Genomic DNA, 25,660 nt, shown 5'->3' with positions numbered 1-25,660 from the left:
ATGGGCAATGTTAGTCTATGGGTAATGTTAGTCTATGGGCAATGTTAGTCTATGGGTAATGTGAGTCTATGGGCAATGTTAGTCTATGGGTAATGTTAGTCTATGGGCAATGTTAGTCTATGGGTAATGTGAGTCTATGGGCAATGTTAGTCTATGGGTAATGTTAGTCTATGGGTAATGTTAGTCTATGGGTAATGTGAGTCTATGGGTAATGTTAGTCTATGGGTAATGTGAGTCTATGGGCAGTGTGAGTCTATGGGTAATGTGAGTCTATGGGTAATGTTAGTCTATGGTAATGTTAGTGTATGGGCAATGTTAGTCTATGGGTAATGTTAGTCTATGGGCAATGTTAGTCTATGGGTAATGTGAGTCTATGGGCAATGTTAGTGTATGGGCAATGTTAGTCTATGGGTAATGTTAGTCTATGGGCAATGTGAGTCTATGGGTAATGTGAGTCTATGGGTAATGTTAGTGTATGGGCAATGTGAGTCTATGGGTAATGTGAGTCTATGGGCAATGTGAGTCTATGGGTAATGTGAGTCTATGGGCAATGTTAGTGTATGGGCAATGTTAGTGTATGGGCAATGTTAGTCTATGGGCAATGTTAGTCTATGGGTAATGTGAGTCTATGGGCAATGTTAGTGTATGGGCAATGTTAGTCTATGGGTAATGTTAGTCTATGGGCAGTGTTAGTCTATGGGTAATGTTAGTCTATGGGCAATGTTAGTATATGGGTAATGTGAGTCTATGGGTAATGTTAATCTATGGGCAATGTTAGTATATGGGTAATGTTAGTGTATGGGCAATGTGAGTCTTTGGGTAATGTTAGTCTATGGGCAGTGTTAGTCTATGGGTAAAGTTAGTCTATGGGTAATGTTAGTCTATGGGCAATGTTAGTCTATGGGTAATGTGAGTCTATGGGTAATGTTAATCTATGGGCAATGTTAGTATATGGGTAATGTTAGTCTATGGGCAGTGTTAGTCTATGGGTAATGTTAGTCTATGGGTAATGTTAGTCTATGGGTAATGTTAGTCTATGGGTATTGTTAGTCTATGGGCAGTGTTAGTCTATGGGCAATGTTAGTCTATGGGCAATGTTAATCTATGGGCAATGTGAGTCTTTGGGTAATGTTAGTCTATGGGCAATGTGAGTCTATGCGTAATGTTAGTGTATGGGCAATGTTAGTGTATGGGCATTGTTAGTGTATGGGTAATGTTAGTCTATGGGTAATGTTAGTCTATGGGTAATGTTAGTCTATGGGCAATGTTAGTGTATGGGCATTGTTAGTGTATGGGTAATGTTAGTGTATGGGTAATGTTAGTCTATGGGCAATGTTAGTCTATGGGTAATGTGAGTCTATGGGTAATGTTACTGTATGGGTAATGTTAGTCTATGGGTAATGTGAGTCTATGGGTACTGTGAGTCTATGGGTAATGTTAGTCTATGGGCAGTGTTAGTATATGGGCAATGTTAGCCTACGGACAATGTTAGTCCATCTATGTGCAGTGTTAGTCTATGGGCAATGCCCCAATCCACAAATATACGATGAAGGAGACATCATCACATCGATGATACACCACTACACTGATTGCTGCTCCTTACGCAGTTATCGGCTGGCTTGACCACCTGCATGTGAATTTCAGTTGCTGCTCTGCATCTACATCAGCGGCCACACTAAAGCAGATGGTGTCAGAAAGATGTGACAACTGTTTGTGGAGATTGGCACAAGACAGAGAGGAAAGCGGGCTATCTGCCCATGGGCCGTGATGATGTTGTAGGGTAAGAGGTTCGGGTTATGGATAAGGGTTAACTTTTGGTTGATGGTTTAGGGTTATTAGGGTTGAGGGTTTAGGGTTATCCGGGTTGAGGGTTTAGGGTTATCCGGGTTGAGGGTTTAGGATTATTAGGGTTGAGGGTTTAGGGTTATTAGGGTTGCGGGTTTAGGGTTATCCGGGTTGAGGGTTTAGGGTTATTAGGGTTGAGGGTTTAGGGTTATTAGGGTTGCGGGTTTAGGGTTATCCGGGTTTAGGGCTTAGGGTTATTAGGGTTGCGAAAGAAGTGCACCCTCTAGGGCAGTGGTTCTTAACCTGGGTTCGATCGAACCCCAGGGGTTCGGTGAGTCGATCTCAGGGGTTCGGCAGAGCCCCCGCCACGGAGGTCCGGACACACTTGAATTATTGTGTAAATTTGTGATGACACACACGGCCCGCTTGGCCATCACTGGCTGCAGATGATCATGCTACACTGCTTGGCCAATCAGCGCTGCGGGGAATTTAGTGCGTATTCAGTAGTCAACGTGTGACTGTTGTTGTCGTACGTCGTGTGATTTCTTTAATATTTTATCCATACTAACTATGTCGGGCAAAAGAAGAAAGTGGTCGGACGAATATGTACAACATGGATTCTCATGTATCACGGAACGTGATGGGAGTGAGCGTCCTATCTGCATGATTTGCAACGCCAAGTTGAGCAACTCTAGTCTTGCACCGGCAAAACTAAAGGAACACTTCTTGAAGCTGCATGGAGACGGGGAATACAAGAACACAACACTTGCTGAATTCAGGGTGAAGAGAGCCAGATTCGATGAAAGGGCCACTCTGCCTGCTCTTGGATTTGTACCTGTTAACAAACCGATCCTGACAGCATCGTACGAAGTTGCTTACCTGATCGCAAAGCAGGGCAAGCCACACACCATTGGTGAAACACTTGTGAAACCAGCTGCATTAAAGATGGCGAATCTGATACTCGGAACAGCGGCCGAAGGTAAATTATCCCAAATTCCCCTTTCAAATGACACCGTCAGTGACAGAATAGAAGACATGAGTAAAGACATCTTGGCTCAAGTAGTCGCGGATCTGATTTCAAGCCCGGCAAAATTCAGCCTTCAACTCGACGAAACCACAGACGTTTCTGATCTAAGCCAGCTTGCTGTTTTTGTACGCTATGTGAAAGACGACATGATAAAAGAAGAGTTTTTATTTTGTAAGCCTCTTACAACAACAACGAAGGCAGCCGATGTGAAGAAGCTTGCGGATGACTTCTTCAGAGACAACAATCTTTCATGGGATATGGTTTCTGCAGTTTGTACGGACGGAGCTCCAGTCATGCTGGGAAGAAAGTCTGGTTTTGGTGCGCTAGTAAAGGCCGATGCACCACACATCATTGTGACGCATTGTATTCTGCACAGGCATGCGTTGGCAACAAAAACCTTACCTCCAAAAATGGCAGAAGTATTAAAAACTGTGGTGGAATGTGTGAACTATGTGCGAAAAAGTGCTCTGAGGCACCGCATCTTCAGTGAGCTGTGTAAAGAAATGGGCTCTGAATTTGAGGTACTTCTGCTCCATTCTAATATTCGGTGGTTATCCCGGGGACAGGTGCTGAATCGTGTTTTTGCCATGCGTGTGGAATTAGCCCTGTTTTTGCAAGAGCACCAACACTGCCATGCAGATTGCTTCAAAAATCCTGAGTTCATTCTCATTTTAGCGTACATGGCTGATATATTCGCAGCTCTCAATCATCTCAATCAGCAGATGCAGGGTGGTGGAGTCAATATCATGGAAGCGGAAGAACACCTGAAGGCTTTTCAAAAAAAGCTACCGTTATGGAAACGACGAACAGAGAACAATAACTTCGCAAACTTCCCGCTTCTGGACGACTGTGCAAGTAAGATCGAAGATGTGTCTGGAATCGGAGATATTTCTGTATCCACGGAACTGAAGCAAACAATTGCCACGCACTTAGATGAGCTTGCAAAGTCTCTCGACGGATATTTCCCTACAAGAGAGTCATATCCAGCATGGGTGAGACAGCCGTTCACGTTTGCTGTTGAAACAGCAGATGTCAATGATGAATTCCTCGACGAAATCATTGAAATTTAACAGAGCCAGGTTCAACAGCAACTCTTCAGAACAACAACGCTCTCAACGTTTTGGTGTCGACAAATGAACAAGTATCCAGTTATTGCTAAGAAAGCCCTGGATTTTTTTATACCATTTGTTACAACATATCTTTGTGAGCAATCCTTTTCGAGGATGCTGGACATAAAAACGAAGAAAAGGAACAGACTTTGCTGTGAAAATGACATGAGAGTGGCACTTGCCAAGGTGAAGCCACGCATATCTGAACTGATCTCTCAAAGGCAACAGCAGAAGTCACATTGATTTCCAGGTATGTAATTTGTTGTGAGTTTATGCATTGTGTTGGTTTTATTCTTTGAACAAGGTAATGTTCATGCACGGCTCATTTTGTGTACCAGTAAAAAACATATCTATGTCTTGAATTTGAAAAAAATCACATTTTATTTTTCACTAAAGAGGGGTTCGGTGAATGCGCATATGAAACTGGTGGGGTTCGGTACCTCCAACAAGGTTAAGAACCACTGCTCTAGGGTCTACACAAGTCACGTGATGCCCTCTCGTGGACAAGCGGACAACTGCAGCCGCTGCCCTGCATGGAACAAAACTGAGCAGACGACAGCCGTCCACGCAGCCGCCTCTCCACAGGAACCCTGCCAAGCGTGGGTTCTTACTCCTCCTCCTCATCCTCCTCATGCCATCAGCCGCACAGCCATCTCAGAGTGCCTCTCATCAGCAGCGCTGACTCAACACAAGCAACGCGGCGGGGCAAGCTTCGACACTCGGGGTCTCATCAGCGGTCAGGCTCGCTTGAACCCAAGAAGTCACTGGGGAACTGCCCGATTAGTTCGTGGCAAGGAGCCGCCACCCTGTTTGGATATGGGGGACCTGGTTGAGCACGGTGCACCATGTTGTCACGTAACGCTGCGAATCGGATATAACGCGGTCGAGTGGACCACGTGGCGCGCCAGGAGGAATTAAAGCGGTCGTGTGGTCGCCTCGGCGTAGCATCATCAACATCGTCATCGTCGGCATTGACATCTACGTCATCGTCATCATAATCGTCATCGTCGTCATTGTCATCATCGTCGTCATTGTCATCTACGTCATCGTCATCATAATCGTCATTGTCGTCGTCATCATCGTCATTGTCATCATCATCATCGTCGTCGTCATCATCGTCATCATCATCATCATAATCGTCATCGTCGTCGTCATCATCGTCATTGTCATCATCGTCATCATATTCGTCATCGTCGTCATCATCGTCATCATCATCATAATCTTCTTTGTTTCTTTCGGTAAGGTCACGTAGAATGAGAATAAAATAATAAAATAACACTATAAAATTCTCACGACGTTTCGGCCACAACGCCAGCGGCCGTCTTCAGGTGAAAGGTACAGACCTGTCGGGACGACATTCTACGTGACCTTACCGAAAGAACCAAAGAAGATGAATCCTTGCAGTCACGAAAGCTTTAAATCGAAAATCATCATAATCGTCATCGTCGTCATCATCATCATAATCGTCATCGTCGTCGTCATCATCGCACGAGGCATTGGGATGCTACTGAATGCTTCTAGACGTTACCTACCACGCGCCTGGGTCGATGTTCAGCCCCTTGGTACGCATCTCGCATGTTACCGCGGGACTCGCCTTGCCCCCTACATTATACAATACGTTATTCATTTATTATAAACGAGATTGTTCCATAACGCGGTGTTCTTCAGGAGCGCAACTTACCACCGCGTTGTAGGCGAGCAACAACAACAAACACCAGACTGTGTTCGCGTCATATTCACCTTTCTTAGCTGTCAGGTTACTTGTCTCTGTCTGTGTGTCTTTGTACCCCCAATCCACCTGCCGCTCATTCTGCCTCGCAGTGTTGCAACATTGTCTCCCATTGGGGGACCCCGGGAACCTGGGCCTCCCCTAGGTCGACTCAGCCTCAAGTGAGTACCTGGTGAGATGTGTAAATTTCGCCACTGGGAAAGACAAAGGCGGTCGGGCGTGGTGCTGGCCACACCCCCCCCCCCTCCGTGTGCCGTACCGGCCTTCGTAGCACTTGCCCCAACAGTCTGTTAAGGCTATACGGGGGATATGCAGGGACTCCTCTACTTACGAACTAGTTAGGTTCCAGACGTCTGTTCGTAAGTCGATTTCTGTCGATTGTTGTACCGTGTGTACACTAAACACGGGGAATGGCTTTAAAAGTTGTCTTCTGCAGATGTAGATACCACTGGTTCTTCATGTTCTGCAGATGTAAATGTCACTGGTTCTTCACGTTCTGCAGATGTAAATGCCACTGTTTTCTTAACGTTCTGCAGATGTAAATGCCACTGGTTCTTCGTGTTCTGTAGATGTAGATACCACTGGTTCTTCACGTTCTGCAGACGTAGATGCCACTGGTTCTTCACGTTCTGCAGATGTAGATGCCATTGGTTTTTCACGTTCTGTAGACGTAAATGCTACTGGTTCTTCGTGTTCTGTAGATGTAGATACCACTGGTTCTTCACGTTCTGCAGACGTAGATGCCACTGGTTCTTCACGTTCTGCAGACGTAGATGCCACTGGTTCTTCGTGTTCTGTAGATGTAGATGCCACTGGTTCTTCATGTTCTGTAGATGTAGATGTCACTGGTTCTTCATGTTCTGTAGATGTAGATGCCACTGGTTCTTCACGTTCTGCAGATGTCGATGCTAATTCCCTCTGGTGCTCGTGTTTTCTCTCTTGAAAAAACGTACCAAGAGCTGTCTGCACAATTGCTCTCTTCTTCTATTCACGAATCAACTCGTAACAGGCAATAGCGTCATGAACAGCTGCAACTGGACATACGGACGGCTTTGTTCGTATCTCTGAAAGTTCGTAAGTCGAATGTTCGTAAGTTGAGGAGTCCCTGTGATATCGATCGCCCCTTTTACTTGCGCAGCGTCTGGTGGTTCAGAAGGGTCACCGTGAAACTTCAAGTGACATCAACTACGGAGATCGTTATGGGAGAACAGGACTGTGTACTAACTCCACAACGCATTGGCTCGGGCTTGCAATGCACGTGCATTGGCTGCGCAGATGATTGGGGCAAGCGGGTTGGCACGAACTAAGTTTTACCATCAACTTCGACACTCGTCAATAACCCATGATTCTTCTTTGGTTCTTTCGGTAAAGTCACGTAGAATGAGAATAAAATAATAAATTGATAAAATAAAATAACACAATAAAATTCTCACTACGTTTCGGCCACAACACAAGCGGCCTTCATCAGGTGAAGGGACGAGACTGTCTGGAGGAAAGCTGTCTGGAGGACCTCCAGCGCTGTCCTCCAGACAGTCTCGTCTCTTCACCTGATGAAGGCCGCTTGTGTTGTGGCCGAAACGTCGTGAGAATTTTATTGTGTTATTTTATTTGATCAATTTATTATTTTATTCTCATTCTACGTGACTTTACCGAAAGAACCAAAGAAGATGAATCCTTGCAGTCACGAAAGCTTTAAATCGAAATTTAACCCGTGACTTTTTAAAAATAGAATAACGCGTACTACAGGCAACGTTTCGGGGTAAGACCTTTCCGCCCCGAGTTGCTGGGGGTTGTCCCCAGCGACCTCTGGTGGTGGAAATTGGAATGGACCCACGGATCCTGGGAGGGAGGAATCGCCAGTTAAATTACCTAACCAACATGGCCACTCGCTAAACGACTTAACCAACATGGCCACTCGCGAAATGACCTAACCAACATGGCCAGTCGCTAAACAACTTAACCAACATGGCCACTCGCTAAATGACCTAACCAACATGGCCACTCGCAAAAATGACCTAACCAACATGGCTAGTCGCTGAATGACCTAACCAACATGGACACTCGCTAAATGACCTAACCAACATGGCCAATCGCTAAATGACCTAACCAACATGGCCACTCGTTAAATGACCTAACCAACATGGACACTCGTTAAATGACCTAACCAACATGGACACTCGCTAAATGACCTAACCATCATGGCCACTCGTTAAATGACCGAACCAACATGGCCACTCGCTAAATGACCTAACCAACATGGCCACTCGCTAAATGACCTAACCAACATGGCGTCATAGCCACTCGCTGAATGACCTAACCTACATGGCCACTCCCTAAATGACCTAACAAATATGTCCACTCGGTAAATGATCTAACCAACATGGCCACTCGCTAAATGATCTAACCAACATGGCCACTCGCCAAATGACCTAACCAACATGGCCACTCGCTAAATGACCTAACCAACATGGCCACTCGCTAAATGACCTAACCAACATGGCCACTCGCTAAATGACCGAACCAACATGGACACTCGCTGAATGACCGAACCAACAAATCCTCCCATAGACTTAAATGTTAAAGGCTCCCGAGACAAAGGAGACACTGGGAGACAGACAGAGGCACCGGGAGACAGAGACACCGGGATACAGACAGAGACACGGTCTAAAAGTCTTCTCCACGTGGACGCGGAGGCTCGTCTTGAGTGATTTTCTCCAAATCGCGTTTTGAAAAAAGGATTGGGTTTCTAACTTGGACACGGACGGCTTCCGTAAGTCCTATGACCCCGCCCCCTCAAGTTAAGCCCCGACCTTAAATTTGACCACGCCCCCACCATTGCTATCAGGCCCCGCCCTCACCTTTTCAGGTCCCCGCCTCTATGTTCGTAAGCCCCGCCCATTAATATAATGCCCCGCCCTTTCAGCTTTGGCGTTACATGTTATTTATGTAGTGTATTGTAAAAATTCGGTCACAGTCCCTGTGATCACTGTTACGTTGCAATTATGGCTTTATTTTTTGGTTTGGACATGTTTGTTTTGTTGTATTACGGAGTTAGACTGATGACTTAATCTAAGTTTCATTGTGGTTGTTGTTGTTTGACTTGCATCCCACTGGGATTTTTTGCACGCAGCGTTGGTGTACGATGCTTATTTCAGGAATATTTTAGCTGTGTTTTTTTCCCATGGATTTTCTGTTTGCATAGTCAACACATAGTCACTTTAAGATGATTTTCTTGTTCGTGTTTTTTTTGTTTGTTGTGGTTGCACCAGATTCAAGAGCCGAATGGCTCACAGGGCTATACCAACATAAATAAACAGAAACTCTTGCGGTCTAGCCCCGCCCCTCGCCAACCTCCCAGTGGGAAAGTCTCCGCCCACTTACCAACCAAGGTCCGCCTCGTTCACATTGGCCACGCCCTCCTCATGAACATGCAAATTTAAACCCCGCCCACCGTCACGTGCGGCTCCGCCCCCTACACTTCCGGGAGGCCTGGTCGCGGCTAGTCCCACGGTGGAAACGACTTTACAACAACAACAACAGTAACATCGCATTCGTTCACATCGCAAGGTACAATCGGCGTCGTCGTCGTCGAGGGCGATGGGGGACGAGGCTCTGTTCGAGTTCCTTCACATGGAGGTCGTCTCGTACGTCTGTCACTCAGTGCAGCAAGACGACACGGTGAGCTGACACTACCAGTGACACTACTACCAGTGACACTACCACACACAGTGACACTACCAGACACAGTGACACTACCAGTGACACTACCACACACAGTGACACTACCAGTGACACTACTACCAGTGACACTACCACACACAGTGACACTACCAGTCACACTACCACACACAGTGACACTACCACACACAGTGACACTACCAGTGACACTACCAGTGACACTACTACCAGACACAGTGACACTACCACACACAGTGACACTACCACACACAGTGACACTACCAGTGACACTACCAGTGACACTACTGCCAGACACAGTGACACTACCACACACAGTGACACTACCAGTGACACTACCACACACAGTGACACTACCAGTGACACTACCAGTGACACTACCACACACAGTGACACTACCAGTGACACTACCACACACAGTGACACTACCAGTGACACTACCACACACAGTAACACTACTACACAGTGACACTTCCACACACAGTGACACTACCAGTGACACTACCACACACAGTGACACTACCAGTGACACTACCAGACACAGCGACACTACCAGACACAGCCAGACACAGTGACACTACCAGTCACAGGAACACTACCAGTGACACTACCAGTGACACTACCACACACAGTGACACTACCAGTGACACTACCACACACAGTGACACTACCAGTGACACTACCACACACAGTGACACTGCCAGTGACACTACCAGACACAGCGACACTACCAGACACAGCCAGACACAGTGACACTACCAGTCACAGGAACACTACCAGTGACACTACCAGTGACACTACCACACACAGTGACACTACCAGACACAGTGACACTACCAGTGACACTACCAGACACAGTGACACTACCAGACACAGTGACACTACCAGTGACACGACCGGTGACACTACCAGACACAGTGACACTACCAGTGACACTACCAGACACAGTGACACTACCAGTGACACTACCAGACACAGTGACACTACCAGTGACACTACCAGACACAGCGACACTACCAGACATAGTGACACTACCAGACACAGCGACACTACCAGACACTACCAGACACAGTGACACTACCAGACACAGCGACACTACCAGACACAGCGACACTACCAGACACAGCGACACTACCAGACACAGCGACACTACCAGACACAGTGACACTACCAGACACAGTGACACTACTAGACACAGTGACACTACCAGACACAGTGACACTACCAGACACAGTGACACTACCAGACACAGCCAGACACAGTGACACTACCAGACACAGCGACACTACCAGACACAGTTACACTACCAGACACAGCGACACTACCAGACACAGTGACACTACCAGACACAGTGACACTACTAGACACAGTGACACTACCAGACACAGTGACACTACCAGACACAGTGACACTACCAGACACAGTGACACTACCAGACACTACCAGACACAGTGACACTACCAGACACAGCGACACTACCAGACACAGCCAGACACAGTGACACTACCAGACACAGTGACACTACCAGTGACACTACCAGCGACACTACCAGACACAGCGACACTACCAGACACAGTGACACTACCAGACACAGTGACACTACTAGACACAGTGATACTACCAGACACTACCAGACACAGTGACACTACCAGACACTACCAGACACAGTGACATTACCAGACACAGCCACACTACCAGACACAGTAACACTACCAGACACAGCGACACTACCAGACACAGTGACACTACCAGACACAGCGACACTACCAGACACAGTGACACTACCAGACACAGTGACACTACCAGACACTACCAGACACAGTGACACTACCAGACACAGTGACACTACCAGACACTACCAGACACAGTGACACTACCAGACACAGTGACACTACCAGACACAGTGACACTACCAGACACTACCGGACACAGTGACACTACCAGACACAGTGACACTACCAGACACAGTGACACTACCAGACACAGTGACACTACCAGACACTACTGGACACAGTGACACTACCTTACACAGTGACACTACCAGACACAGTGACACTACCAGACACTACCGGACACAGTGACACTACCAGACACAGCGACACCACCAGACAGTGACACTACCAGACACAGTGACACTACCAGACACAGTGACACTACCAGTGACACTACCAGACACAGTGACACTACCAGTGACACTACCAGACACAGTGACACTACCAGCCACAGTGACACTACCAGACACAGTGACACTACCAGACACAGTGACACTACCAGTGACACCACGAGACACAGTGACACTACCAGACACAGTGACACTACCAGACACAGTGACACTACCAGTGACACTACCAGACACAGTGACACCACCAGACAAAGCGACACTACCAGTGACACTACCAGACACAGTGACACTACCAGACACAGCGACACTACCAGACACAGTGACACTACCAGACACAGTGACACCACCAGACACAGTGACACTACCAGATACAGTGACACTACCAGACACAGTGACACTACCAGACACAGCGACACTACCAGACACAGTGACACTACCAGACACAGTGACACTACCAGACACAGCGACACTACCAGACACAGTGACACTACCAGACACAGTGACACTACCAGACATTGCCACACTACCAGACACAGCCACACTACCAGACACAGTGACACTACCAGACACAGTGACACTACCAGACACTACCGGACACAGTGACACTACCAGACACAGTGACACTACCAGACACAGTGACACTACCAGACACAGTGACACTACCAGACACTACCAGACACAGTGACACTACCAGGCACAGTGACACTACCACACACAGTGACACTACCAGCCACAGTGACACTACCAGACACTACCAGACACAGTGACACTACCAGACACAGTGACACTACCAGGCACAGTGACACTACCAGACACAGTGACACTACCACACACAGTGACACTACCAGACAGAGCGACACCACCAGACACAGTGACACTACCAGACACAGTGACACTACCAGACACAGTGACACTACCAGTGACACCACCAGACACAGTGACACTACCAGACACAGTGACACTACCAGACACAGCGACACTACCAGACACAGTGACACTACAGTGACACAGTGACACCACCAGACAAAGCGACACTACCAGTGACACTCCCAGACACAGTGACACTACCAGACAGTGACACCACCAGACACAGTGACACTACCAGACACAGTGACACTACCAGACACAGTGACACTACCAGTGACACTACCAAACACAGTGACACTACCAGTGACACTACCAAACACAGTGACACTACCAGTGAGACTACCAGACACAGTGACACTACCAGTGAGACTACCAGACACAGTGACACTACCAGACACAGCGACACTACCAGACACAGCGACACTACCAGACACAGTGACACTACCAGACACTACCAGACATAGTGACACTACCAGGCACAGTGACACTACCAGACACAGTGACACTACCAGTGACACTACCAGACACAGTGACACTACCAGACACAGCGACACTACCAGACACAGTGACACTACCAGACACAGTGACACTACCAGTGACACTACCAGACACAGCGACACTACCAGACACAGCGACACTACCAGACACAGCGACACTACCAGACACAGCGACACTACCAGACACAGCCACACTACCAGACACAGTGACACTACCAGACACAGTGACACTACCAGACACAGTGACACTACCAGACACAGCTACACTACCAGACACAGCTACACTACCAGACACAGTGACACTACCAGACACAGTGACACTACCAGACACAGTGACACTACCAGACACAGCCACACTACCAGACACAGTGACACTAGCAGACACTACCAGACACAGTGACACTACCAGACACAGTGACACTACCAGACACAGCCACACTACCAGACACAGCGACACTACCAGACACAGTGACACTACCAGACACAGCCACACTACCAGACACAGTGACACTACCAGACACAGTGACACTACCAGACACAGCCACACTACCAGACACAGCGACACTACCAGACACAGCGACACTACCAGACACAGTGACACTACCAGACACTACCAGACACAGTGACACCACCAGACACAGTGACACTACCAGTGACACCACCAGACACAGCGACACTACCAGTGACACTACCAGACACAGTGACACTACCAGACACAGTGACACTAGCAGACACATCGACACTACCAGACACAGTGACACTACCAGACACATCGACACTACCAGACACAGTGACACTACCAGTGACACTACCAGACACAGTGACACTACCAGACACAGCGACACTACCAGACACAGTGACACTACCAGACACAGTGACACTACCAGTGACACTACCAGACACAGTGACACTACCAGACACAGCGACACTACCAGACACAGCGACACTACCAGACACAGTGACACTACCAGACACAGCCACACTACCAGACACAGTGACACTACCAGACACAGTGACACTACCAGACACAGCTACACTACCAGACACAGTGACACTACCAGACACAGTGACACTACCAGACACAGTGACACTACCAGACACAGCCACACTACCAGACACAGTGACACTAGCAGACACTACCAGACACAGTGACACTACCAGACACAGTGACACTACCAGACACAGCCACACTACCAGACACAGCGACACTACCAGACACAGTGACACTACCAGACACAGCCACACTACCAGACACAGTGACACTACCAGACACAGTGACACTACCAGACACAGCCACACTACCAGACACAGCGACACTACCAGACACAGCGACACTACCAGACACAGTGACACTACCAGACACTACCAGACACAGTGACACCACCAGACACAGTGACACTACCAGTGACACCACCAGACACAGCGACACTACCAGTGACACTACCAGACACAGTGACACTACCAGACACAGTGACACTAGCAGACACATCGACACTACCAGACACAGTGACACTACCAGACACATCGACACTACCAGACACTACCAGACACTACCAGACAGAGTGACACTACCAGACACAGTGACACTACCAGACACAGCGACACTACCAGTGACACTACCAGACACAGTGACACTACCAGACACAGTGACACCACCAGACACAGCGACACTACCAGTGACACTACCAGACAGTGACACCACCAGACACAGTGACACTACCAGACACAGTGACACTACCAGTGACACTACCAAACACAGTGACACTACCAGTGACACTACCAAACACAGTGACACTACCAGTGAGACTACCAGACACAGGGACACTACCAGTGAGACTACCAGACACAGTGACACTACCAGACACGGCGACACTACCAGACACAGTGACACTACCAGACACTACCAGACATAGTGACACTACCAGACACAGTGACACTACCAGACACAGTGACACTACCAGTGACACTACCAGACACAGTGACACTACCAGACACAGTGACACTACCAGACACAGTGACACTACCAGTGACACTACCAGACACAGTGACACTACCAAACACAGCGACACTACCAGACACAGTGACACTACCAGACACAGTGACACTACCAGTGACACTACCAGACACAGCGACACTACCAGACACAGCGACACTACCAGACACAGTGACACTACCAGACACAGTGACACTACCAGACACAGCCACACTACCAGACGCAGTGACACTACCAGACACAGCCACACTACCAGACAGAGTGACACTAGCAGACACATCGACACTACCAGACACTACCAGACACAGCGACACTACCAGACACAGCCACACTACCAGACACAGCGACACTACCAAACACAGTGACACTACCAGTGAGACTACCAGACACAGGGACACTACCAGTGAGACTACCAGACACAGGGACACTACCAGTGAGACTACCAGACACAGTGACACTACCAGAGACGGCGACACTACCAGACACAGTGACACTACCAGACACTACCAGACATAGTGACACTACCAGACACAGTGACACTACCAGACACAGTGACACTACCAGTGACACTACCAGACACAGTGACACTACCAGACACAGTGACACTACCAGACACAGTGACACTACCAGTGACACTACCAGACACAGTGACACTACCAAACACAGCGACACTACCAGACACAGTGACACTACCAGACACAGTGACACTACCAGTGACACTACCAGACACAGTGACACTACCAGACACAGCGACACTACCAGACACAGCGACACTACCAGACACAGTGACACTACCAGACACAGTGACACTACCAGACACAGCCACACTACCAGACGCAGTGACACTACCAGACACAGCCACACTACCAGACAGAGTGACACTAGCAGACACATCGACACTACCAGACACTACCAGACACAGCGACACTACCAGACACAGTGACACTACCAGACACAGCCACACTACCAGACACAGTGACACTACCAGACACAGTGACACTACCAGACACAGCCACACTTCCAGACACAGCCACACTACCAGACACAGCGACACTACCAGACACAGCGACACTAGCAGACACAGTGACACTACCAGACACAGTGACACTACCAGACACAGTGACACTACCAGACACTACCTGACACAGCAACACTACCAGACACAGTGACACTACCAGACACAGTGACACTACCAGACACTACCTGACACAGCAACACTACCAGACACAGTGACACTACCAGACACAGTGACACTACCAGACACTACCAGACACAGTGACACTACCAGACACTACCAGACACAGTGACACTACCAGACACAGTGACACTACCAGACACAGTGACACTACCAGACACAGTGACACTACCAGACACAGTGACACTACCAGACACTACCAGACACAGCGACACTACCAGACACAGCAACACTACCAGACACAGTGACACTACCAGACACAGTGACACTACCAGACACAGTGACACTACCAGACACTACCAGACACAGTGACAACCCCTGTACTCTGTTCGGTCTTCCTCTCTGTCCTCTTGTTGTCCAGCCTACCTACGTGCCCAGTGTACGGCCGTGCGTATCCATGATGAAGTGCTTCTTGTGTGGATTAGATTTGCCTGAATATAAATATAAGAAGAGTTTTTCCCCTGTTTTTTTCTGGCAGTAAACCAGGAGCTCTGTTAAGATGTTAAAACACCAAACTGAAACCTTTTGCAAGGGATTATGTCTGCATTAACCACATGTACTTCTGGTGGAAATCCAAACACAAAACATGCTCTGACAGTATGTGCATTGTCTTTGAATCTAATTGGTCCACACCAGAGACGGCTTTCTTGGGAGCCCCGTCTCACTAACAGTGTTAGACCAGAGGACGCCAAAAGGCGAGCAGCACAAAGACAATGCCACTATTCTATTCTTATATTTTGATCCTGGCAAAGGAGGTCTCAATGAGGTAGCTGCTCACACCCCGAGCTCTCAATGTCCTGATGGTGGCATTGCCTTTGTGCTGTTCACCTTTTGGCGTCCTCTGGTCTAACGCTGTTAGTGAGACTAGGCTCTAAAGAAAGCCGTCTCTGGCGTGGACCAATCAGTTTCAAGGACAATGCACCATACTGTCAGAGCATGTTGTTTTTGTTCGTATTTTCACCACAAGTATTGTGGTGCATGCAGACATGATCCCTAGCAAAAGGTTTCAGTTTGGTGTTTTAACATCTCAACACAGCTCTTATGTTGCCAGAAAAAAGGGTCAAACCTCTTCTTATATTTCGACGCTGGCAAAGGAGGTTCCATGGTGAAGAATATAAATGCGTCGTCACAAATCGCCAGCCACCACCACCCGACGCAGCCCATTCAAGTGAGGTGCGTCACGTGAAATCCAATCTCTCATCACTTGACGCAAGAAGACCATCTGCATTGATGCCCTCTTCATCCGTGCAATCCTCGTTGGCAAATCTGCGCTTCGCTACCACTCCGAACCCCTTTGTCAAGTCCGAGAAATCCTCCCAGGGCGTCGCTCTATTTGCCTTGCAGCCGTCCCAAGAACGAGGATCGGAATGGGCGACACAAATCCTTCGCCACTGCAGCAGCGCCGACATAGATTTGGAAACAGCGACAGCACCGACAACAGCAAGCCTTGTTTCCTCCGGTGACATCGTGAATCTTCCGCTTCGAAAACCATTCCAAGCGGAAGATTGGTGCCGGATAACTACAGCCACATTTCGCAAAATGTGATTCGTGAGTGTGATCGTTAACGCAGTGTATTGAGAGCTCAGTGTTAGTGCACAATTTACATTGATGGAATACCGTGTGTTTTTGTCTTGGTGTGGTCTGTGGCTGCTGTTGTTTTACTGCCCTTTCAGAAGCTTGGTAATCGATGCAATTTGAACTTATATGCTGTATTAATGTATTTATTAAAGGAGTGCCAGGGTATACAGGAGGTCGGGGGTTCGATCCCGACCCCGACGCCTGCTGCTGTATATTTGGAGTTTGCACGGTGGTGAGATGTTTACTCCCTCGCTTGGTGTACAGGAAGTCGTGGGTTCGATCCCAACGCCTGCTGTATATTTGGAGTTTGCACGGTGGTGAGATGTTTACTACCTCGCCTGGTATACAGGAGGTCGTGGGTTCTATCCCGACCCTGACACCTGCTGTATATTTGGAGTTTGCACGGTGGTGAGATGTTAACTACCTCGCCAGATATTCAAGAAGTCGGGGGTTCTATACCGACCCTGACGCCTGCTGTATATTTGGAGTTTGCACGGTGGTGAGATGTTAACTACCTCGCCAGGTATTCAAGAAGTCGTGGGTTCTATCCCGACCCTGACGCCTGCTGTAGATTTGGAGTTTGCACGGTGGTGAGATGTTTACTACCTCGCCTGGTATACAGGAGGTCGTGGGTTCGACCCCAACACCTGCTGCTGTATATTTGGAGTCTGCGTCTCTCTCTCCCCGCGTGGTCACGTGGATTTATTCCTCGGGGTCCTCCGGTTTTCCCCCTCCACGTTTACGTCGCTGCTATAAATGTCTAAAAATGATGGGTGCCACTGCGTTGAGCTATCATTTGTGGCCAGGTCGCTTCTGAAACAACAAGTGAATACCTGAGTGGGCGTTGTCTGCTATGATGGGAATGGTTTAGTGTTGTATTTGTTCGTGTTTGGGTGATTTATTTTCTTGTACTTTGCAACTGCTATCGTGTTTTTGTGTTGTTGTAACATTCTTACCCCGTGCCCTTACTACCCATCTGTGGAAAAAGAGCTTCATAGCTAATCAGATTCCTCCTACTGCAGTATAAATACACTGATTTTGATTCTGATGATGCAAACTCCAAATATACAGAAGGCATCATCAGGGTCGGGATGGAACCCATGACCTCGTGTATGTCAGTCAAGGTATAAAGCTTTCGGCATTGCAGTAATTCATATTCTTAGCTCTTTCGGTAAAGTCACGTTGAAGGGAAACAATAAAACAATAAAATATATATAAAACAATACAAATTCTCACGACGTTTCGACCATAACACAAACGGTCATCATCAGGTGCGGAAAAACCAACCATCATCATCACACCTGATGATGACCGTTTGTGTTATGGTCGAAACGTCGTGAGAATTTTTATTGTTTAATAAATATATTTTATTATTTAATTGTTTCCCTTCAACGTGACTTTACCGAAAGAGCTAAGAATATCAGTCAAGGTAGTGAACATCTCCCCACCTCGGCCTCCCCTTCATAGCTCAGCGGATTCCTCCTGCAGAACAAATACAATGGATTCTGATTGTGGTTCGATGATCCCCTGCAGGAGAATGGGAAAGTGACGGCCAAGTTGGAGAACTTGGGATACAGAGTGGGACAAGGTCTGGTGGAGAGGTGAGAGGGCGGAGCGCTTCGTGAGATTTTGTTGGCCGGCGGCGGTGTGGGAGACCCCCCCCCATCGGAGACCCCCCCCCCTCCATGGGAGACCCCCCCCATGGGAGACCCCCCCCCATCGGAGACCCCCCCCCATGGGAGACCCCCCCCATGGGAGACCCCCCCCATGGGAGACCCCCCCCCATAGAGATCCCATTGTCTAGAGATTCCATTGTCTAGAGATTCCATTATCTAGAGATCCCATTGTCTACAGCGGTGGTTCTCATTGTCTAGAGATCCCATTGTTTAGAGATCTCATTGTCTAGAGATTCCATTGTCTAGAGATCCCATTGTCTACAGCGGTGGTTCTCATTGTCTAGAGATATCATTGTCTAGAGATCTCATTGTCTAGAGATCCCATTGTCTAGAGATCCCATTGTCTACAGCGGTGGTTCTCATTGTCTCTAGATCCCATTGTCTAGAGATCTCATTGTCTAGAGATCCCATTGTCTAGATATCCCATTGTCTACAGTGGTGGTTCTCATTGTCTAGAGATCCCATTGTCTAGAGATCTCATTGTCCAGAGATCCCATTGTCTAGAGATCCCATTGTCTACAGTGGTGGTTCTCATTGTCTAGAGATCCCATTGTCTAGAGATCTCATTGTCTAGAGATCCCATTGTCTAGAGATCCCATTGTCTACAGTGGTGGTTCTCATTGTCTAGAGTGGTGGTTCTCATTGTCTAGAGCGGTGGTTCTCATTGTCTAGAGATCTCATTGTCTTGAGTGGTGGTTCTCATTGTCTAGTGATCCCATTGTCTAGAGATCTCATTGTCTAGAGATCCCATTGTCTAGATATCCCATTGTCTACAGTGGTGGTTCTCATTGTCTAGAGATCCCATTGTCTAGAGATCTCATTGTCCAGAGATCCCATTGTCTACAGCAGTGGTTCTCATTGTCTAGATATCCCATTGTCTAGAGATCTCATTGTCTAGAGATCCCATTGTCTAGAGATCCCATTGTCTACAGTGGTGGTTCTCATTGTCTAGAGTGGTGGTTCTCATTGTCTAGAGCGGTGGTTCTCATTGTCTAGAGATCTCATTGTCTAGAGTGGTGGTTCTCATTGTCTAGTGATCCCATTGTCTAGAGATCTCATTGTCTAGAGATCCCATTGTCTAGAGATCCCATTGTCTACAGTGGTGGTTCTCATTGTCTAGAGCGGTGGTTCTCATTGTCTAGAGTGGTGGTTCTCATTGTCTAGAGCGGTGGTTCTCATTGTCTAGAGCGTGGTTCTCATTGTCTAGAGTGGTGGTTCTCATTGTCTAGAGTGGTGGTTCTCATTGTCTAGAGCGTGGTTCTCATTGTCTAGAGTGGTGGTTCTCATTGTCTAGAGTGGTGGTTCTCATTGTCTAGAGCGGTGGTTCTCATTGTCTAGAGCGTGGTTCTCATTGTCTAGAGTGGTGCTTCTTATTGTCTAGAGTGTGGTTCTCATTGTCTAGAGTGGTGGTTCTCATTGTCTAGAGTGGTGGTTCTCATTGTCTAGAGTGGTGGTTCTCATTGTCTAGAGTGGTGGTTCTCATTGTCTAGAGTGGTGGTTCTCATTGTCTAGAGTGGTGGTTCTCATTGTCTACAGCGGTGGTTCTCATTGTCTAGAGTGGTGGTTCTCATTGTCTAGAGTGGTGGTTCTCATTGTCTAGAGTGGTGGTTCTCATTGTCTAGAGCGTGGTTCTCATTGTCTAGAGTGGTGGTTCTCATTGTCTAGAGTGGTGGTTCTCATTGTCTAGAGCGGTGGTTCTCATTGTCTAGAGTGGTGGTTCTCATTGTCTAGAGCGTGGTTCTCATTGTCTAGAGTGGTGGTTCTCATTGTCTAGAGTGGTGGTTCTCATTGTCTAGAGTGGTGGTTCTCATTGTCTAGAGTGGTGGTTCTCATTGTCTAGAGTGGTGGTTCTTATTGTCTAGAGCGGTGGTTCTCATTGTCTACAGCGGTGGTTCTCATTGTCTAGAGTGGTGGTTCTCATTGTCTGGAGTGGTGGTTCTCATTGTCTAGAGTGGTGGTTCTCATTGTCTAGAGCGTGGTTCTCATTGTCTAGAGTGGTGGTTCTCATTGTCTAGAGATCTCATTGTCTAGAGTGGTGGTTCTCATTGTCTAGAGCGGTGGTTCTCATTGTCTAGAGTGGTGGTTCTCATTGTCTAGAGCGGTGGTTCTCATTGTCTAGAGTGGTGGTTCTCATTGTCTAGAGTGGTGGTTCTCATTGTCTAGAGCGGTGGTTCTCATTGTCTAGAGTGGTGGTTCTCATTGTCTAGAGTGGTGGTTCTCATTGTCTAGAGTGGTGGTTCTCATTGTCTAGAGTGGTGGTTCTCATTGTCTAGAGCGGTGGTTCTCATTGTCTAGAGTGGTGGTTCTCATTGTCTAGAGTGGTGGTTCTCATTGTCTAGAGCGGTGGTTCTCATTGTCTAGAGTGGTGGTTCTCATTGTCTAGAGCGTGGTTCTCATTGTCTAGAGTGGTGGTTCTCATTGTCTAGAGATCTCATTGTCTAGAGTGGTGGTTCTCATTGTCTAGAGCGGTGGTTCTCATTGTCTAGAGTGGTGGTTCTCATTGTCTAGAGCGGTGGTTCTCATTGTCTAGAGTGGTGGTTCTCATTGTCTAGAGTGGTGGTTCTCATTGTCTAGAGTGGTGGTTCTCATTGTCTAGAGTGGTGGTTCTCATTGTCTAGAGCGGTGGTTCTCATTGTCTAGAGTGGTGGTTGCGGACCAGGTGAGGGAGTTAAAATCCTCCGGCCACCGTGACGATTCTCCACTTTCCTTCCCGTGGTGTAGCCATGGCAACAAGAGTCTCCCTCCCTCCCCTCCCTCCCCTCCCTCCCCTCCCTCCCTCCCTCCCTCCCTCCCTCCCTCCCTCCCTCCCTCCCTCCCCTCCCCTCCCTCCTCCCCCTCCCCTCCCTCCCCTCCCTCCCTCCCTCCCTCCCTCCCCTCCCTCCCTCCCTCCCCTCCCTCCCCTCCCTCCCTCCCTCCCTCCCCTCCCTCCCTCCCTCCCTCCCTCCCTCCCCTCCCCTCCCTCCCTCCCCTCCCTCCTCCCCCTCCCCTCCCTCCCCTCCCTCCCTCCCTCCCTCCCTCCCTCCCCTCCCTCCCTCCCTCCCTCCCTCCCCTCCCTCCATCCCCTCCCTCCCTCCCTCCCTCCCTCCCTCCCTCCATCCCCTCCCTCCCTCCCTCCCCTCCCCTCCCCTCCCTCCCCTCCCTCCCTCCCTCCCCCCATCCATCCCTCCCTCCCCTCCCCTCCCCCCCATCCATCCCTCCCCTCCCCTCCCCTCCCTCCCCCCCTCCCCTCCCTCCCTCCCCTCCTTCCCTCCCCTCCCTCCCTCCCTCCCTCCCTCCCTCCCTCCCTCCCTCCACTCCCCTCCCTCCCTCCCTGCCTCCCTCCCACCCTCCCTCCCTCCCTCCCTCCCATCCATCCCCTCCCCTCCCCCTCTCCCCTCCCCTCCCTCCCTCCCCCCCATCCACCCCTCCCTCCCTCCCCTCCCTCCCTCCCCTCCCCTCTCCTCCCTCCCTCCCTCCCTCCCCTCCCTCCCTCCCTCCCTCCCCTCCCTCCCTCCCTCCCCTCCCCTCCCTCCCTCCCTCCCTCCCTCCCTCCTCCCTCCCTCCCTCTCCTCTCCTCCCTCCCTCCCTCCCTCCCTCCCCTCCCCTCCCCTCCCTCCCTCCCTCCCTCCCTCCCTCCCTCCCTCCCCTCCCTCCCTCCCCTCCCTCCCTCCCTCCCTCCCCTCCCCTCCCTCCCTTCCTCCCTCCCCCCATCCATCCCTCCCTCCCCTCCCCTCCCCCCCATCCATCCCTCCCCTCCCCTCCCTCCCCCCCTCCCCTCCCCCCCTCCCCTCCTTCCCTCCCCTCCCTCCCTCCCTCCCTCCCTCCACTCCCCTCCCTCCCTCCCTGCCTCCCTCCCACCCTCCCACCCTCCCTCCCTCCCTCCCTCCCATCCCCTCCCCTCCCCCTCTCCCCTCCCCTCCCTCCCTCCCCCCATCCACCCCTCCCTCCCCTCCCACCCTCCCTCCCTCCCTCCCTTCCCACCCTCCCTCACTCCCCTCCCTCCCTCCCTCCCTCCCACCCTCCCTCCCTCCCTCCCTCCCACCCTCCCTCCCTCCCTCCCTCCCCTCCCTCCCTCCCTCCCCTCCCTCCCTCCCTCCCCTCCCTCCCCTCCCTCCCCTCCCTCCCCCCACTCCACTCCCTCCATCCGTCCCTCCACTTCCCTCCCTCCCTGTCCCTCAATCTCCTCCCCTCCCTCCTCCGACACACCCACACTCACAGAGTCTCACAGGCATGCACGAGAGTGGTTCTCAACCTCGGGGTACACGCGACCCTGGGGAAGGTTATGTTGGAATGCCCCAGAGGGGTACTCGAGCTGATTTATAACTGCGTGAAATGATGTCGTATACGTTAGAATGATCACGTTGTATCAATCTGCCGATATAAAATAACTACGGTAAAATGTGAATCAATACGGTAACCTAGAACGATATAAAATATCTTCCCAAACACATTGATTGTAAACAATGTTGGTTTGCAAGAGTAACCAGTGAGTGTGAACTTATCACGTCACATGTAGCAGAGCGTCCGCTGATTTTTGTTTTTTATTCGCTTGCATATCCTGGCAGCTAGTTAGGGATAACCTCACAAAATGGACAATTTCCCATCGACTCAACACTCCCCATAGACTCAACACTGCCCATAGACTCAACACTGCCCATAGACCCAACACTCCCCATAGACTCAACACTGCCCATAGACTCAACACTGCCCATAGACCCAACACTCCCCATAGACTCAACACTGCCCATAGACTCAACACTGCCCATAGACTCAACACTGCCCATAGACTCAACACTGCCCATAGAATTTTGATTTAAAGCTTTCGTGACTGCAGTAATTCATATTCTTAGTTTTTTCGGTAAAATCACGTTGAAGAGAAACAACAAAATAATAAAATATATATTACATTACATAAAATCCGTGATCTGGTTCCGTCTGTAAAAGATGTGATTCCGGACATACAATACCCTGGTGTCTACAAACTAAGTTGCCTCTGTGGTAGTAGTTACATTGGAGAAACCAAACGCCATGTCTCGGACCGCATTCGTGAACACAAAGCAGACCTTAAACACGGTAGGACCAACACCTCGGCCGTGGCAGATCATTGTTCTAATTCAGTAGGCTCACATGCCATTGACTTTTCCAAGACAGAGGTTCTTTGTAAGCCATGTGGCTTCCATGAGAGATTCGTTCATGAGGCTATCCACATATACAAGCACAGAGACAATTTCAACCGAGAAGATGGATTCTATCTTAGCAATCATTGGAAAGATTTGATAAACCATTTCAGGTCTTAATTGATTGTTCACGCTTACAGTGGCTTTCAGACAGCATACATTATAAAAAATTTCGTCTCCCCCCTCCTCTTTTCAGAATATAGATGGACTAGTCCTGGGTAAACTGCCAAATCACTGCCCATAGACTCAACACTGCCCATAGACTCAACACTGCCCATAAACTAAACACTACCCATAGACTCAGCACTGCCCATATACTCAACACTGCCCATAGACTCAGCACTGCCCATGGACTCAACACTGCCCATAGACTCAACACTGCCCATAGACTCAACACTGCCCATAGACTCAACACTGCCCATAGACTCAGCACTACCCATAGACTCAACACTGCCCCATAGACTCAACACTGCCCATAGACTCAACACTCCCCAAAGACTCAACACTGCCCATAGACTCAACACTCCCCAAAGACTCAACACTGCCCATAGACTCAACACTGCCCATAGACTCAACACTGCCCATAGACTCAGCACTGCCCATAGACTCAACACTGCCCATAGACTCAACACTGCCCATAGACTCAACACTGCCCATAGACCCAACACTCCCCATAGACTCAACACTGCCCATAGACTCAACACTGCCCATAGACTCAACACTGCCCATAGACTCAACACTGCCCATAGACTCAACACTGCCCATAGACTCAACACTGCCCATAGACTCAACACTGCCCATAGACTCAACACTGCCCATAGAATTTTGATTTAAAGCTTTCGTGACTGCAGTAATTCATATTCTTAATTTTTTCGGTAAAATCACGTTGAAGAGAAACAACAAAATAATAAAATATATATTACATTACATAAAATCCGTGATCTGGTTCCGTCTGTAAAAGATGTGATTCCGGACATACAATACCCTGGTGTCTACAAACTAAGTTGCCTCTGTGGTAGTAGTTACATTGGAGAAACCAAACGCCATGTCTCGGACCGCATTCGTGAACACAAAGCAGACCTTAAACACGGTAGGACCAACACCTCGGCCGTGGCAGATCATTGTTCTAATTCAGTAGGCTCACATGCCATTGACTTTTCCAAGACAGAGGTTCTTTGTAAGCCATGTGGCTTCCATGAGAGATTCGTTCATGAGGCTATCCACATATAC

The 25,660-nt window shown here is 49.1% G+C and overlaps 1 protein-coding gene across 1 annotated transcript in view; it reads left to right on the top strand.

Moving 5' to 3' along the window:
* Nucleotides 1–9,112: 9,112 nt before the first annotated feature.
* Nucleotides 9,113–25,660, top strand: part of LOC116953951 (trafficking protein particle complex subunit 6B) — a 36,791-nt gene continuing 20,243 nt past the window's right edge. The window contains exons 1-2 of the mRNA XM_032974288.2: nucleotides 9,113–9,328; nucleotides 19,132–19,199. Of these exons, the coding sequence (XP_032830179.1) occupies nucleotides 9,248–9,328; nucleotides 19,132–19,199 (149 nt within the window). The 5' untranslated portion in view covers nucleotides 9,113–9,247. The remainder of the gene's footprint in view (nucleotides 9,329–19,131; nucleotides 19,200–25,660) is intronic.

The sequence above is a fragment of the Petromyzon marinus genome, chromosome 53 (genome assembly GCF_048934315.1).
Source record: "Petromyzon marinus isolate PM22_M1 ecotype Great Lakes invasive population chromosome 53, UKy_Petmar_22M1.pri1.0, whole genome shotgun sequence".
Lineage (NCBI taxonomy): Eukaryota > Metazoa > Chordata > Hyperoartia > Petromyzontiformes > Petromyzontidae > Petromyzon > Petromyzon marinus.
This window is presented reverse-complemented; position numbering and strand designations above follow the sequence as displayed.